Genomic DNA, 12,577 nt, shown 5'->3' with positions numbered 1-12,577 from the left:
CAGCTTCATATCTCCAACCAAATCAAGTGATAATAGTTTATATATAATTTATATATTGTATTTATCTGTCTGTAATATCGGTTATCAGCTTCATATCTCCAACCAAATCAAGTGATAATAGTTTATATATAATTATATATTGTATTTATCTGTCTGTAATATCGGTTATCAGCTTCATATCTCCAACCAAATCAGGTGATAATAGTTTATATATAATTATATATTGTATTTATCTGTCTGTAATATCGGTTATCAGCTTCATATCTCCAACCAAATCAAGTGATAATAGTTGATATATAATTATATATTGTATTTATCTATCTGTAATATCGGTTATCAGCTTCATATCTCCAACCAAATCAAGTGATAATAGTTTATATATAATTATATATTGTATTTATCTGTCTGTAATATCGGTTATCAGCTTCATATCTCCAACCAAATGAAGTGATAATAGTTTATATATATTTATATATTGTATTTATCTGTCTGTAATATCGGTTATCAGCTTCATATCTCCAACCAAATCAAGTGATAATAGTTTATATATAATTATATATTGTATTTATCTGTCTGTAATATCGGTTATCAGCTTCATATCTCCAACCAAATGAAGTGATAATAGTTTATATATATTTATATATTGTATTTATCTGTCTGTAATATCGGTTATCAGCTTCATATCTCCAACCAAATCAAGTGATAATAGTTTATATATAATTATATATTGTATTTATCTGTCTGTAATATCGGTTATCAGCTTCATATCTCCAACCAAATCAAGTGATAATAGTTTATATATAATTATATATTGTATTTATCTGTCTGTAATATCGGTTATCAGCTTCATATCTCCAACCAAATCAAGTGATAATAGTTTATATATAAATTATATATTGTATTTATCTGTCTGTAATATCGGTTATCAGCATCATATCTCCAACCAAATCAAGTGATAATAGTTTATATATAAATTATATATTGTATTTATCTGTCTGTAATATCGGTTATCAGCTTCCAAAAATATATAGCAATCACGTATCTGTATCTGTCAAAATTTCCACTTTAGTGCGTTCCTACCTAAAGTTCAGTGATAATAGTTTAAATATCAGCTATATATTTTATTTATTAGTCTAAAATACCAGTTATCAGCTTTAAATATAAAGAGTAATCTGTTCTGGCAAAGTTTTCATATCGATGCATCCCTAGCTGAAAGCCAGTGATAATAGATTAAATCAGTTATTTTACTGGTCTAATATATTGATTATTGATTTTCAGATATAAAGAGTTATCAGTTATATCAATTATAGTTTGTATTAACTGATCTATAATATTGATTATTGATTTTCAGATATAAAGAGTTATCAGTTATATCAGTTATATCAATTATAGTTTGTATTAACTGACCTATAATATTGATTATTGGCTTTCAGATATAAAAAGTTATCAGTTATCTGGTTCTGCCAATTATTTTTATATATTCATCACTGGCAGTTGCTGCCTGAGAGAGTAAAATCAAAGTAGATATAGGTTATCAGGACATTATTAATTTGTAATGTTTAAAAAAACTAATTCTAATCAATATCTAATCTTATAATCAGACCTGTATTTTTTTCTAGCATAAATAAACTTTTGGTATGACATCATTTGGTATGACGTATCATATTGTGGTTGTTTACAGCATATTACAAAAAATGATTCACACTGATCTACAGTAATGACTAAAAATGTTGTATTTTGCATGCCAGGCCAGTAGGTGGCAATGGGACTTTGTAAGGAAACACTTATATAGCGCACATGCAGTCCTGTAGTCCACAATTGTTTTTGGTTGTCAAGTGCTTGCTTATGTCTTCTACTAAGTTGTAGTTTACACATGGACAATAGCTGTATCATTTAAAAAAAAATCCGCAAAAAACTTGTTGCGTAAATTAGTTTTTAGTTGAAAATGGAATAATTAAAACGCCCCCTTCTGGTACAAAAACATAACTACAATGTATTTTATTTGCATTCTTTTGGATACTGGTGACCCCATTCACACTTGTCTATAAAATGACTAAAACTGTAGCATTATGTATGCCGGGTCAATATTTGACGTACACCTTTGCACAAATATGATAATATATTGAAAACAACTGAAAATAGTGTGAAAAATATCTGTATATATGTGATTTACACTGTTAAAATGAGCACAATATGGGTATTATTTAAGTCCATTTGGATTTCATGTTGAATGTAAATCTGGGTTTTGTTGTTGTTTTTAGGCTGTGTGTTCATACAATGCAGGAAAGGTGAACTGCGTTTGTATGGAGGGATGGACGGGTGATGGAAGTCTGTGTGTGGAGATCAATAACTGTCAGCTGGAGAGTCGTGGCGGATGTCATGAAAATGCAGATTGCACATCCACTGCACCAGGACAGGTAATGATCCTAAAAGTGAGACCAAAAGATACATTAAAGCAATTCATTTAGGTAACATTTCGTATTAACGTGTAACTGTGTGCTCTATGTAATGTAATAAGTAACATTTATTAAATCAGGTCATTATGTTCGTCTGCCATGCCATTTTGTTTATTTATTGAGTGTATTTGTGAAGATACTGATGAAGCTTTAAGTTTAACTTTTCAGTAAAAAATATACACAAAGAAACTTGACGCACAACTTGTATGGTTAAAGAGTTCACATTAAACTTGCTCACTCTTAAGGCATTCTAGGTGTACATATAAAAAAAAGAATTGGCATTTGTAAGTAATTTAGCAGTTAAAGTTTTAAAATAAAACTAGTTATCCACTGTATTTGTTTGCATTTGTATGTGTAAATAAGCACAGAAAAAAAGATTAATATCTGTCGATGTAGCTATTTATTTTATTTATCGGTCTATAATATCAGTTATTATCTTTCGAATGTAAAGAGTAATGTGGTATTGGTATTCAACAAAATGTTTATATCGGTTTAATCTGATATATTTTGTGTGTACTGGTCCATAATATTGATTATTGAATTTCAGATATAATGAGTTATCGGTTATCTCACTTATATCGGTTATATCAGTTATGTTTTGTAATTATTGGTCTATAATATTGATTATTATTGACTTTCAGATATCTGATTGTTTTATATCGGGGTATTCGTTTTTTGCTTCCAAAAATAAAGAATAATCGGTTATCGGTATCTGCAAAATTGACATATTCCTACATTCCTATAGCCAAAAACCAGTGATAATAGTTGTATCAGCTATGTATTGTATTTATTTGCCTATAACATCGGTTTTTGGTTTTTAAATATAGTCATCTGTTATTGGTATTTGACATTTAATATATCCATATCGGTGCATCTTTAGCCAAAGGTCAGCGATAAAAGTCTGTATTTCAGTTATATATTTTATTTATCAGTCTATGATATCAGTTAAATTGCTTATGAAAATAACAAGTCATCTGTTAGCAGCATTTGACTAATTTGCATATCGCTTAGCTAAAAGCCAGTGATAATTTATTTTGTACTTATATATTGTCTTTATCTATCTAATCATATCGATATCGGCTTCCAAATATAAAGAGTTATATTGTATTTGGATTTGTATCTGTCAAAACTTCCATAACATCATCCAGTGATGATGGTTTAAATATTAGTTGTATTGTATCGGTAAGTCTATCGGTTATCGGCTTTCAAATTTAAAGAGTTATCGGTTATCGATATCTGCCAAAATTTCCATTTCGTTCCGTCTCTAGGAGAAAAAGTCAGTGATAATAGTTTACATAGGTGATATTTTGCATCTATAGGTCTATATATCTGTTATCGGCTTTCAAATGTAAAGAGTTATCGGTTGTCAGTATTTGCCAAAATTTCCATTTCATTCCATCAAAAAGTGAAAGTAATTGATAATAGTTAATATGGGAGATATATTTTATTTATCGGTCTATATATTGGTTATTGGATTACATCCCTAGCTGAAAGTCAATGGTAAACAGTTATTTATCAGTTATATTTTAATATTTGTATTCGGTCCTTATATTGGTATATTGGTAGATTAAATTTCAGTTATATCTTGTATTTATCAGACTATAATAATATACAGATATTATATTTTCAAGAAATACAGAGGTATTGCTTATTTGGAATCTGCCAAAATGTACTATTTGTATAGTAGTTCATCTATCAGTTGGCCGTTTTGTTTAATAATTTTTTCTACTTATTTTTCTGGTCAGAATGAATGTAACTGCAAGAAAGGCTACATGGGAGATGGTATCATCTGTAAAATCGTCAACCCCTGTTTGTCAGATAACGGAGGCTGCCATTCTCTGGTCTGTATTTCAGTCACGCAGATTTATCTGTTAAATTTATCTGTACATGTCTGCATTATGGCAGAATTGTAATGTAAATGATAATGCTTCCAGGCCAAGTGTAAATTGACAAGCCCGGGAACACGTGAATGCACATGCCCAAGCGAATTTGAAGGCGATGGACTCTCGTGTTATGGAAATATGCTTGTGGTAAGATGAAGCATTTGTGTATCCATTTGATTAAGCATTCAATTGTTTTAATTAGTTAAAACTAAATATGTTGTGTTTTGTTAACTCACATTTGGTTTTAAAGTACATGTCAAAAAGTTTCGTTTGACATGTAGAAAAATATTATGAGATTTAATGATCATTTCAAATTAAATTTGTAATATTTCATGTTTTAAAAAACAAAAGGTCATTTTTTTTACATTTTTAATCAAATTTGGGAAAAAATTGTCTTAAAAAATATAAATGATGTTAAACTGTTAAATTTGAATGAATGTTTTTATTTACAGGAGCTTGATGGAAACTCAGAATTCTATAATTTCAATCGCTTCCTTCAGGTAAGTGCATCCTTAAGGCTCCAATACACTCATTTAGGTGTTAAAAGAACTTTAAAATGTCTCTTAGCGAACATCTTGACACTGCTTTTTGATAAAATGTAATATGTGAATGTAATATGTATTTATATGCAGTGCATTTTCCTCTTAATAACAAAAAATGAAACTAATATGACAGTAGTGAGAAAAACAGACATTATTATGAGAACTTGTTGGATTTGTTTAAAGTTTATTGGAGTCTTTACTCAGATACATCCTCAATTAATCACTTCATTTATGAAATTTTATGAAAATATGAATATATAAAGAATTATTATTCTACATGTCTGTGTTTATCTGCAGAGACACAAAGTGATTGAGACTGACAGCCAGGTCACAGCTTTAGTTCCATCCAAAGCTGCTTTCAAAAACCTGAGCGATTCAGAAGAATCATTTTGGTTTGATTATTACAGGCTGCCTCACCTTCTACAGTGAGTATTCAGGTTGAGAAATGATCGTTTAAGACACTAAATGCCATGAGATCAAATTTGTGTGTGATTTCTCTTTAGAGTTCATTTTTTAGAGGGCATCTACACCTCTGAAGATTTGAGGCAGAAAGCTGGTAAAACCGTTCAGACAATAGGCATGACTAAATGGGAGGTTCAAAGCAATGGCAGGGTAAGATTCAAACAAACCTGCTCCCCTCTGATAAATTAAACACTGTAAAGTGGTCATCTTTAACTGCTGTTGTGATATGACCTTTTCACCCTTGCGTCCTTAGGAGCTCATGATCAGCAATGCGACAATTCTTGTTCCGGATATCAAGGCAATAAATGGGTGCATTCACATTATAGACATGGTAATGTCACTGCGCAACACCCTAGCAACAGCATGGCAACACCTCAAAACACGTAGAACACCAAAGTGATTACACAGCAACACATATGAACAAATGAAAATACCCTAACAACAAAACAGCAACTTCCCTGCAGGCACAGGACGTCAACATGATGTCATATTGACATTGTACCTCAACGTCATAGGCGGAGCGTGTGTAAGGCTGGGGAAGGCTTAGCCTCCCCCTGGCCAGAGACCACGGAGATAGCAGCAATGAAAAAAAATGCATTGAAAACATGTAACGGGTGTAAGGCTTAATATGAATGTAATTTAATGTTAATGATTAACAGAACACTTTAGTTATTGTAAGTTTGTCAATCAAATTCAAAGCCCCCCTCGGCACAAAAATGGAACTGTCCAACTTTGCACTGATGAGCGCTGTTTTTGACTGGAGTTGGCAGTCTGAAAACATAACAGAAAGTGCTGGCCAGCGGACATTTCTGATTTGCTGGTCAATGACATAAGAAATAAAATGACAAATGAGTATTACGGGAGAGGTATAACATATTATCCTGGTTTAACTTGTTTTCAGTATTAAATCCCTTATTTTGGTTGTTTCATTGTAACGTAGTATTCTAGCCTAGTGTAGTAATCTTGTTTTGCATTTTAATTCTGCTGTGTTTTCTACAGGGGTAATGGGAGGTCAAGATTTTTAATTATGTTTTAATTTGTATTTTGAATAATATGAATCTTGTTTAAAGAAACAATTACTCACGCTAGCTAATGGCTACTAGATCACCTTTACTCTGCAATGGTTGCCTCTAATTTATTAGAGCCTATAAGTTTACCACAGCCCGTGATAACGCAAATAAACTGCTAGTTTATGTTGTCATATTTTCATTGTCTTTTTCTTGTTGTTTCTAGCTTAATAAAATTAGTTCAGTATCTTCGTCACAGTTTAAAAATGCTTATATTTATATATTTATTGTTGAATTACAAGTTCAGCTTGTTTGGGGCCCCAGACCCTTCAGCTGGAGGACAAGGGGCCCTCAAGAGCCCAAACTGCAACCCAGGGAGAGTGGCTGGCCCCTGGGGCAGCCTGCTGGGGTCACAGACCCTGCAGCTGGAGGACAATGGGCCCTCAAGGGCCCAAACTGCAACCCAGGGAGAGTAGCTGGCCCCCGGGGCAGCCTGCTGGGGCACAGACCCTGCAGCTGGAAGACAATGGGCCCTCAAGAGCCTAAACTGCAACCCAGGGAGAGTGGCTGGACCCTGGGGCAACCTGCTGGGGTCAGAGATCCTGCAGCTGGAGGGCAAGGGGCCCTCAAGAGCCCAAACTGCCACCCAGGGACAGTAGTTGGCCCCTGGGGCAGCCCGCTGGGGTCAGAGACCAGCTGGAGGGCAAGGGGCCCTTAAGAGCCCAAACAGCCACCAAGGGACAGTAGCTGCCCCCTGGGGCAGCCTGCTGGGATCACAGACCCTTCAGCTAGAGGACAAGGGGCCCTCAAGAGCCCAAACTGCAACCCAGGGGAAGTGGCTGGCCCCTGGGGCAACCTGCTGGGGTCATAGACCCTGCAGCTGAAGGGGAAGGGGCCCTCAAGAGCCCAAACTGCCACCCAGGGACAGTAGCTGGCCTCTGGGGTAGCCCGCTGGGGTCACAGACCCTGCAGCTGGAGGACAAGGGCCCCTCAAAAAGCCTAAACTGCAACCCAGGGAGAGTGGCTGGATTCTGTTCGATTTGCCTCGTGGCAAAGTGAATGATTTCGGATTCTTGACACATTTTTGCAATTTATTTATTTTTGCAAAAGGGTTGGATATTTAAAAATGCCACTTGTTAAATCATTTAGTATATTACCAGAGATCATAAATATAAGAAACAAGCTATTATACAGTTTAAGAGTCCATTCTATTTAGGTCCACTCATTTTAAAACTTCTGGCCCCTGGCTGCATATCGAAAGTGACTATAATAGTTAAATGAATCTAATAAAATAATTTAATGTGCGTGTTGAATATAAGACGTTTGATAGGCGGTGCTTTTGTGGAAACCTCTTCTTGGTCGGTCGCAAATCTTTAAAAATCTTTTTTAATTAAAGGGCAGCACATATCTTAGCCTTACCCTGGAGTTTGTTCACCCTCCGCCTATGCCCAATGTCATGGGGACGTTGGATTTTGTTTGGAAATTAAAATCGGGTTGACGTCAGAACCCAATGTCCAATATCCAACCTAAGATCAACCTAAAATCAACCAAATATCAATGTCTAATCATGTTACACTTGGACGTTGCGTGGATGTTACCACTATGACATCTATCAGATGTCAGATTTTGGTCACTTTCTGAACACAACCTAAAATCAACCAAATATCAATGTAAATTTACGTTGTTATTGGACGTCAAAATAACGTTGTCGTTAGACGCTGGCTAGACATTGAACTTTGGTTACCTAATGTCATGATCTAAATTTAACCTAATCACCTAAACATCTTAGCAATAACATAGCCACACCCTAAAATTTACCTTAAAATACTCTAGCAGCCACATGACAATGTCCTATCAACTACTAAACTGACCTAAACACATGTAGAGCAAATATGTAACACCCAGGATATGTAACAATGTCTCAGAAAACCTTACCAGCTACCTAGCAAGACCCTAAGAACCAAACCTAACCTACAACAGCAGTATGCTAAACTGCAAAGAACCACCCTAAAGACATTTTGAACACACAAATTAACTTTATAACAACACCCACATGTTAGCAACTGCATAGCAACAACTTGGAAACAATGTAGTGCTAAACATTTATGACGTTATAAGTTCGCCTAGGCATTGTGGCCTTAAATCATTTAACAGGATCACTTGGAGTTTACTCACTTGATCTAGTTTAGACATGAAACTTTTCTGCAAATTAAAAATTATTGAAATGTGAAAATGAAATTGATGAGAGCTGTTTTTGTCACAGGTTCTTCGACCCCCCCTGTCGGATTTCCCTCCACCACCTCCCACTTTGATGAAGTTCCTCAACAACACGCCAGAATTCAGCCTTTTCCGGCAGGCGGCACTGGTGTGTTTTGTATGAAATTTCAGCTTACTTAAGGACTTTAGTTAACCCTAAACCCTGGCTAAATGTAATCCTGGGTTATCTCAGTTTCACACAGGGTTAACAAAGCATGTGAATGGGGCATTTGATTGGCTGTTGAAGTGTTAACATTTACCACTTCATAAAAAAAACTACTGATTTTCCTGGTTAAAAGCAATGCTAACCCCACTTTTAAATTAACCTGGGATAAACTGGGCATCATGGTGGCACAGTGGACACGATCACCTCACAGCAAGAAGGTCGCTGGTTTGAACCCCGGCTGGGTCAGTTGCCATTCTGTGGAGTTTGCATGTTCTCCCCATGTTCGCGTGGGTTTCCTCCGGGTGCTCCGGTTTCCCCCACAGTCCAAAGACATGCGGTATAGATAAATTGAATAAGCTAAACTGGCCACAGTGTATGAGTGTGAGTGTTTCCCAGTATTGGGTTGCAGCTGGAAGGGCATCCGCTGCGTAAAACATATGCTGGATAAGTTGGCGGCTCATTCCGCTGTGGCTACCCCTGATTAATAAAGGGACTAAGCCAAAAAGAAAATGAATGAATGAATAAACTGGGGCTACATGCAGTGTGGAAGTGCTGTATCTCATAACTGGTTTTGTAACATACATATACAATAGTATTCTCTACTTATTTTTTGTATCGTTTTAGCTTTACAACTTGGAAAACAGCATCCCAACTCGAGATTACACCATTCTGATCCCATATGACAGTGCCGTACAGGAGTACCTGAGAAAAACGAACGCTACACAACTGGTGAGTAGAACATTTTTGCGCAACAAAAACTACGTTATTATACGGTATTACTTGACAGAATCTCTTTCCAACAGAGTAAGGAGATTGTAAAATATCACGTGATTCTAAGCGAGCAGCTCTTTCCTGAACACTTGAGCGACAGGCTTTTCAAAAACACGTTTTTGGGAAACGGGACTCAGATCATGTTCTTTGTGGACACTGAAAACCAGGTATTGCACTGATTCTGTTTATTTCTTAAATAAAAAAACAGTCACTGCTAACTGTTTCTGAACTCCAGATAATAGCAAATGACGTCCCCGTAAACATGAGCTTCATTGAGACGAGGCACGGCATAGTGTTCGGGATCCCGCGAGTCTTGGACCTCCACAAGAACCACTGCAGTAAAGATGTGATTTTAAAAATTACGGTAAGTTTCCGTTGGTATTTTCGAATTACTTTTAAAGTTGTGTAACAATTTTAAGAATAATTTGCTCTCTTTGCAGGGCCGCTGTGGAGATTGTAAAGCTGCACCGCAATGTCCCTTCAGTGCCAAACCTGTAAGATTATATAAAGAGCTGGATAGATTACTTTTGAAATGTAATCAGTTACTGATTACAAATTACATGGCAAAATTTTATAGTCAGTAATATAATTTCGTAGATTACACATTTATAGTAATGTAATCGGACTACTTTTGGATTACATTTAGATTGCTTTTGTGCTAACCTCTAGCTGTTGTCAATCTCATTCTATGTTAAGAGAAAATAAAAAATAAATTCCATCCTTTATCACCAACAAGAGCTTCTATTTCAAGTTGGATATTACATGGAGAGTTTGACAGTAATATCACAGCGACATCAAATATTTTATTTTAAAAATGGTGACAGAATCAGTGAAAAACAGAAAAACAGTAATGACATTGCAAACATGAAGAATCATGAACCTATATAAGCAGCGGTTTAATATCAAAATATATACGTTAAAAAAAGAGACAAAATTTGCAGAAGCAATAAATTGTAACTCCGTGCAATTGTGTAAATAATATGTAATCTAGTAATCCATAAAAAAGTAACTGTAGTCTGATTATGTAATCCAGATGACATATAATCCATTACCCAGCTCTGGTTCTATAGAGTCCTTTGTTGTTTTATTTTGTTCTTAAGATTCAAGACGGTAAAATGCTATTTATTGTTTGTTCTCTTCCTCATTTCTTCAGACACAGCCCAAGTTCCCACAAAATATGAAGAGTAACTGTAAATACAGGACAAGAGTTGGAAAAAAGAGAAAGAGTGTACCAGGCTGTCTCATGGACTGTTTGAGAACAACAAAGGTATTTCACCCAAATCTTAAGCACCCAAACTCATTGTCCAATGCTTTGAAGAGCCACGGTCTTGTTAAACATACTTGAGAGCACTCAGATGAAGAGTGCATGGTAAGTGGTGCATTTCAAAGGGTTGATTCACCCAAAAATTCTAAACACAAAGACTGTGGTTATCTTTGACACATAAGCAGTTTCAGACGAGATCCAATCACAGACAAATACCATTTCTCCTTGACCTATAGGGTTCTCTTGGGTTTAACCTACCTGAACTGATGGAGGACAGAAACCTCTCAGATTTCAATAAAAAGGTCTCCGTTTGTGTTTTAAAGACTGGTCTTGTGGCTACATTTGGAGTACTCAAATGAGTTTGCGTTCTTGGATGGACTTGGTACAGGTATTTTAGGCACAGGCTCAGAAATTTTTCATAATACAGGTAACTCAAGGTAAAATTAACTCAAGGTTTTAAATTACAAGTAGGGAACATTGCTTTACAATCCTACCTTTCCAGAACCTTTATATTCTCTGTTCCTTGCTGGTTGAATGATCTTCACACCACCTTCCAAAATGCAGAATCCATGACAAAATTCAAAAGACTGAAAACTCAACATTTTAATGAATGCTTACAGGATTATTTCACCCAAAAATGAAAATTCTGTTTTTAATTACTCACCTTCATGTCATATCAAACCTGTCCAGTTCATCTTTAGAAAACAAATTAAGATATTTTAGATCCTCGTCCAGACAGCAAATAGACACCAAAAGTCCAGAGACTTTCAAAGTCCAGAAAAGAAACCAAATAAATGCCCACCCTGACATGGGAGAGAAGATATAGGTGAACAGATTTAGGTTCATGAAGTTGAAGTTGTAATAGCACTTGGACTATGGATGACTTTTTGTGTCTGATCAGAGGAACTCGGAGCCTTAGCATTAGCCTGGATGTTTGAGTTTAGAGTTGGAGCTATGTTTTTGGATGTGACTGAATCAGTGTGAGTTGCAGTTGACCAGATGGCACGAGGGGGATTCTCCAAGATGGGTAAGACCCCCCTTTTGGCCAACGAGGGGTTCAGTGGGGGAGTGGGGGAGCAACCTAAGGTACAAGGATCCCTGCTATCACTGGGGCACCAACCCAGAAAGGGGAGTGTTTAATGTGAAAAATAGTGCTGGATAGGGGTGATGCTCAATCGGCCTAAAGCATCGTTAGAGGGGAACTGTTTAAAGTTACAGTAGTTTGCTTCAATGACCTCGTCCAGACCTGATCATGAGAAACCTGCATTTAATAATGACTTCTTTTCCTGGTTTGAATTACTCTCTGGAATAATGAAAAATCCCTAGTCATGTTTATCTTTCTTTGCCACAAAAAGTGGAACTTTGTATGATTACATATATTCGCATGTACATCCCTGCTGAAAAAAACAGCCTAAACCACCCTAGGCTGGTTGGCTGGTTTTAGCTGGTCAACCAGGCTGGTTTTAGAGGGGTTTTGGCAATGTCCAGGCTGGTTTCCAGCCATTTTCAGCCTGGTCTTAGGTGGTCAGGCTGGGAGAAGCTAAAACCAGGCTGGTCAAGCTGGTTTTAGCTGGTCATTTTCCAGCCTGACCAGCTAAGACCAGGCTGGAGATGGCTGTAAACCAGCCTGGAAGTGGCCAAAACCCCTCTAAAACCAGGCTGGTCAACCAGCTAAAACCAGCCAACCAGCTTAGGCTGGTTTAAGCTGTTTTTTTCAGTAGGGATGTGGACTAGACCTACAACTCTCATCACATCTCTCACATCTTAATT

At 36.2% G+C, this 12,577-nt stretch overlaps 1 protein-coding gene across 1 annotated transcript in view; it reads left to right on the top strand.

Moving 5' to 3' along the window:
• The window catches only part of stab1 (stabilin 1), a 70,127-nt gene that overhangs the window by 25,129 nt on the left and 32,421 nt on the right, over window positions 1–12,577 (top strand). Inside the window, exons 25-37 of the mRNA XM_056447685.1 lie at window positions 2,262–2,417; window positions 4,202–4,297; window positions 4,391–4,486; window positions 4,792–4,839; window positions 5,179–5,306; window positions 5,385–5,493; window positions 5,597–5,674; window positions 8,614–8,715; window positions 9,397–9,501; window positions 9,576–9,710; window positions 9,779–9,907; window positions 9,984–10,037; window positions 10,697–10,810. Coding sequence (XP_056303660.1) covers window positions 2,262–2,417; window positions 4,202–4,297; window positions 4,391–4,486; window positions 4,792–4,839; window positions 5,179–5,306; window positions 5,385–5,493; window positions 5,597–5,674; window positions 8,614–8,715; window positions 9,397–9,501; window positions 9,576–9,710; window positions 9,779–9,907; window positions 9,984–10,037; window positions 10,697–10,810 — 1,350 coding nt within the window. The remainder of the gene's footprint in view (window positions 1–2,261; window positions 2,418–4,201; window positions 4,298–4,390; window positions 4,487–4,791; window positions 4,840–5,178; window positions 5,307–5,384; window positions 5,494–5,596; window positions 5,675–8,613; window positions 8,716–9,396; window positions 9,502–9,575; window positions 9,711–9,778; window positions 9,908–9,983; window positions 10,038–10,696; window positions 10,811–12,577) is intronic.

This window comes from Danio aesculapii, chromosome 22 (assembly GCF_903798145.1).
Source record: "Danio aesculapii chromosome 22, fDanAes4.1, whole genome shotgun sequence".
Classification (NCBI taxonomy): Eukaryota; Metazoa; Chordata; class Actinopteri; order Cypriniformes; family Danionidae; genus Danio; species Danio aesculapii.
Note: the sequence above shows the minus strand (reverse complement) of the source record. Positions and strands in the feature narration are given on the sequence as shown.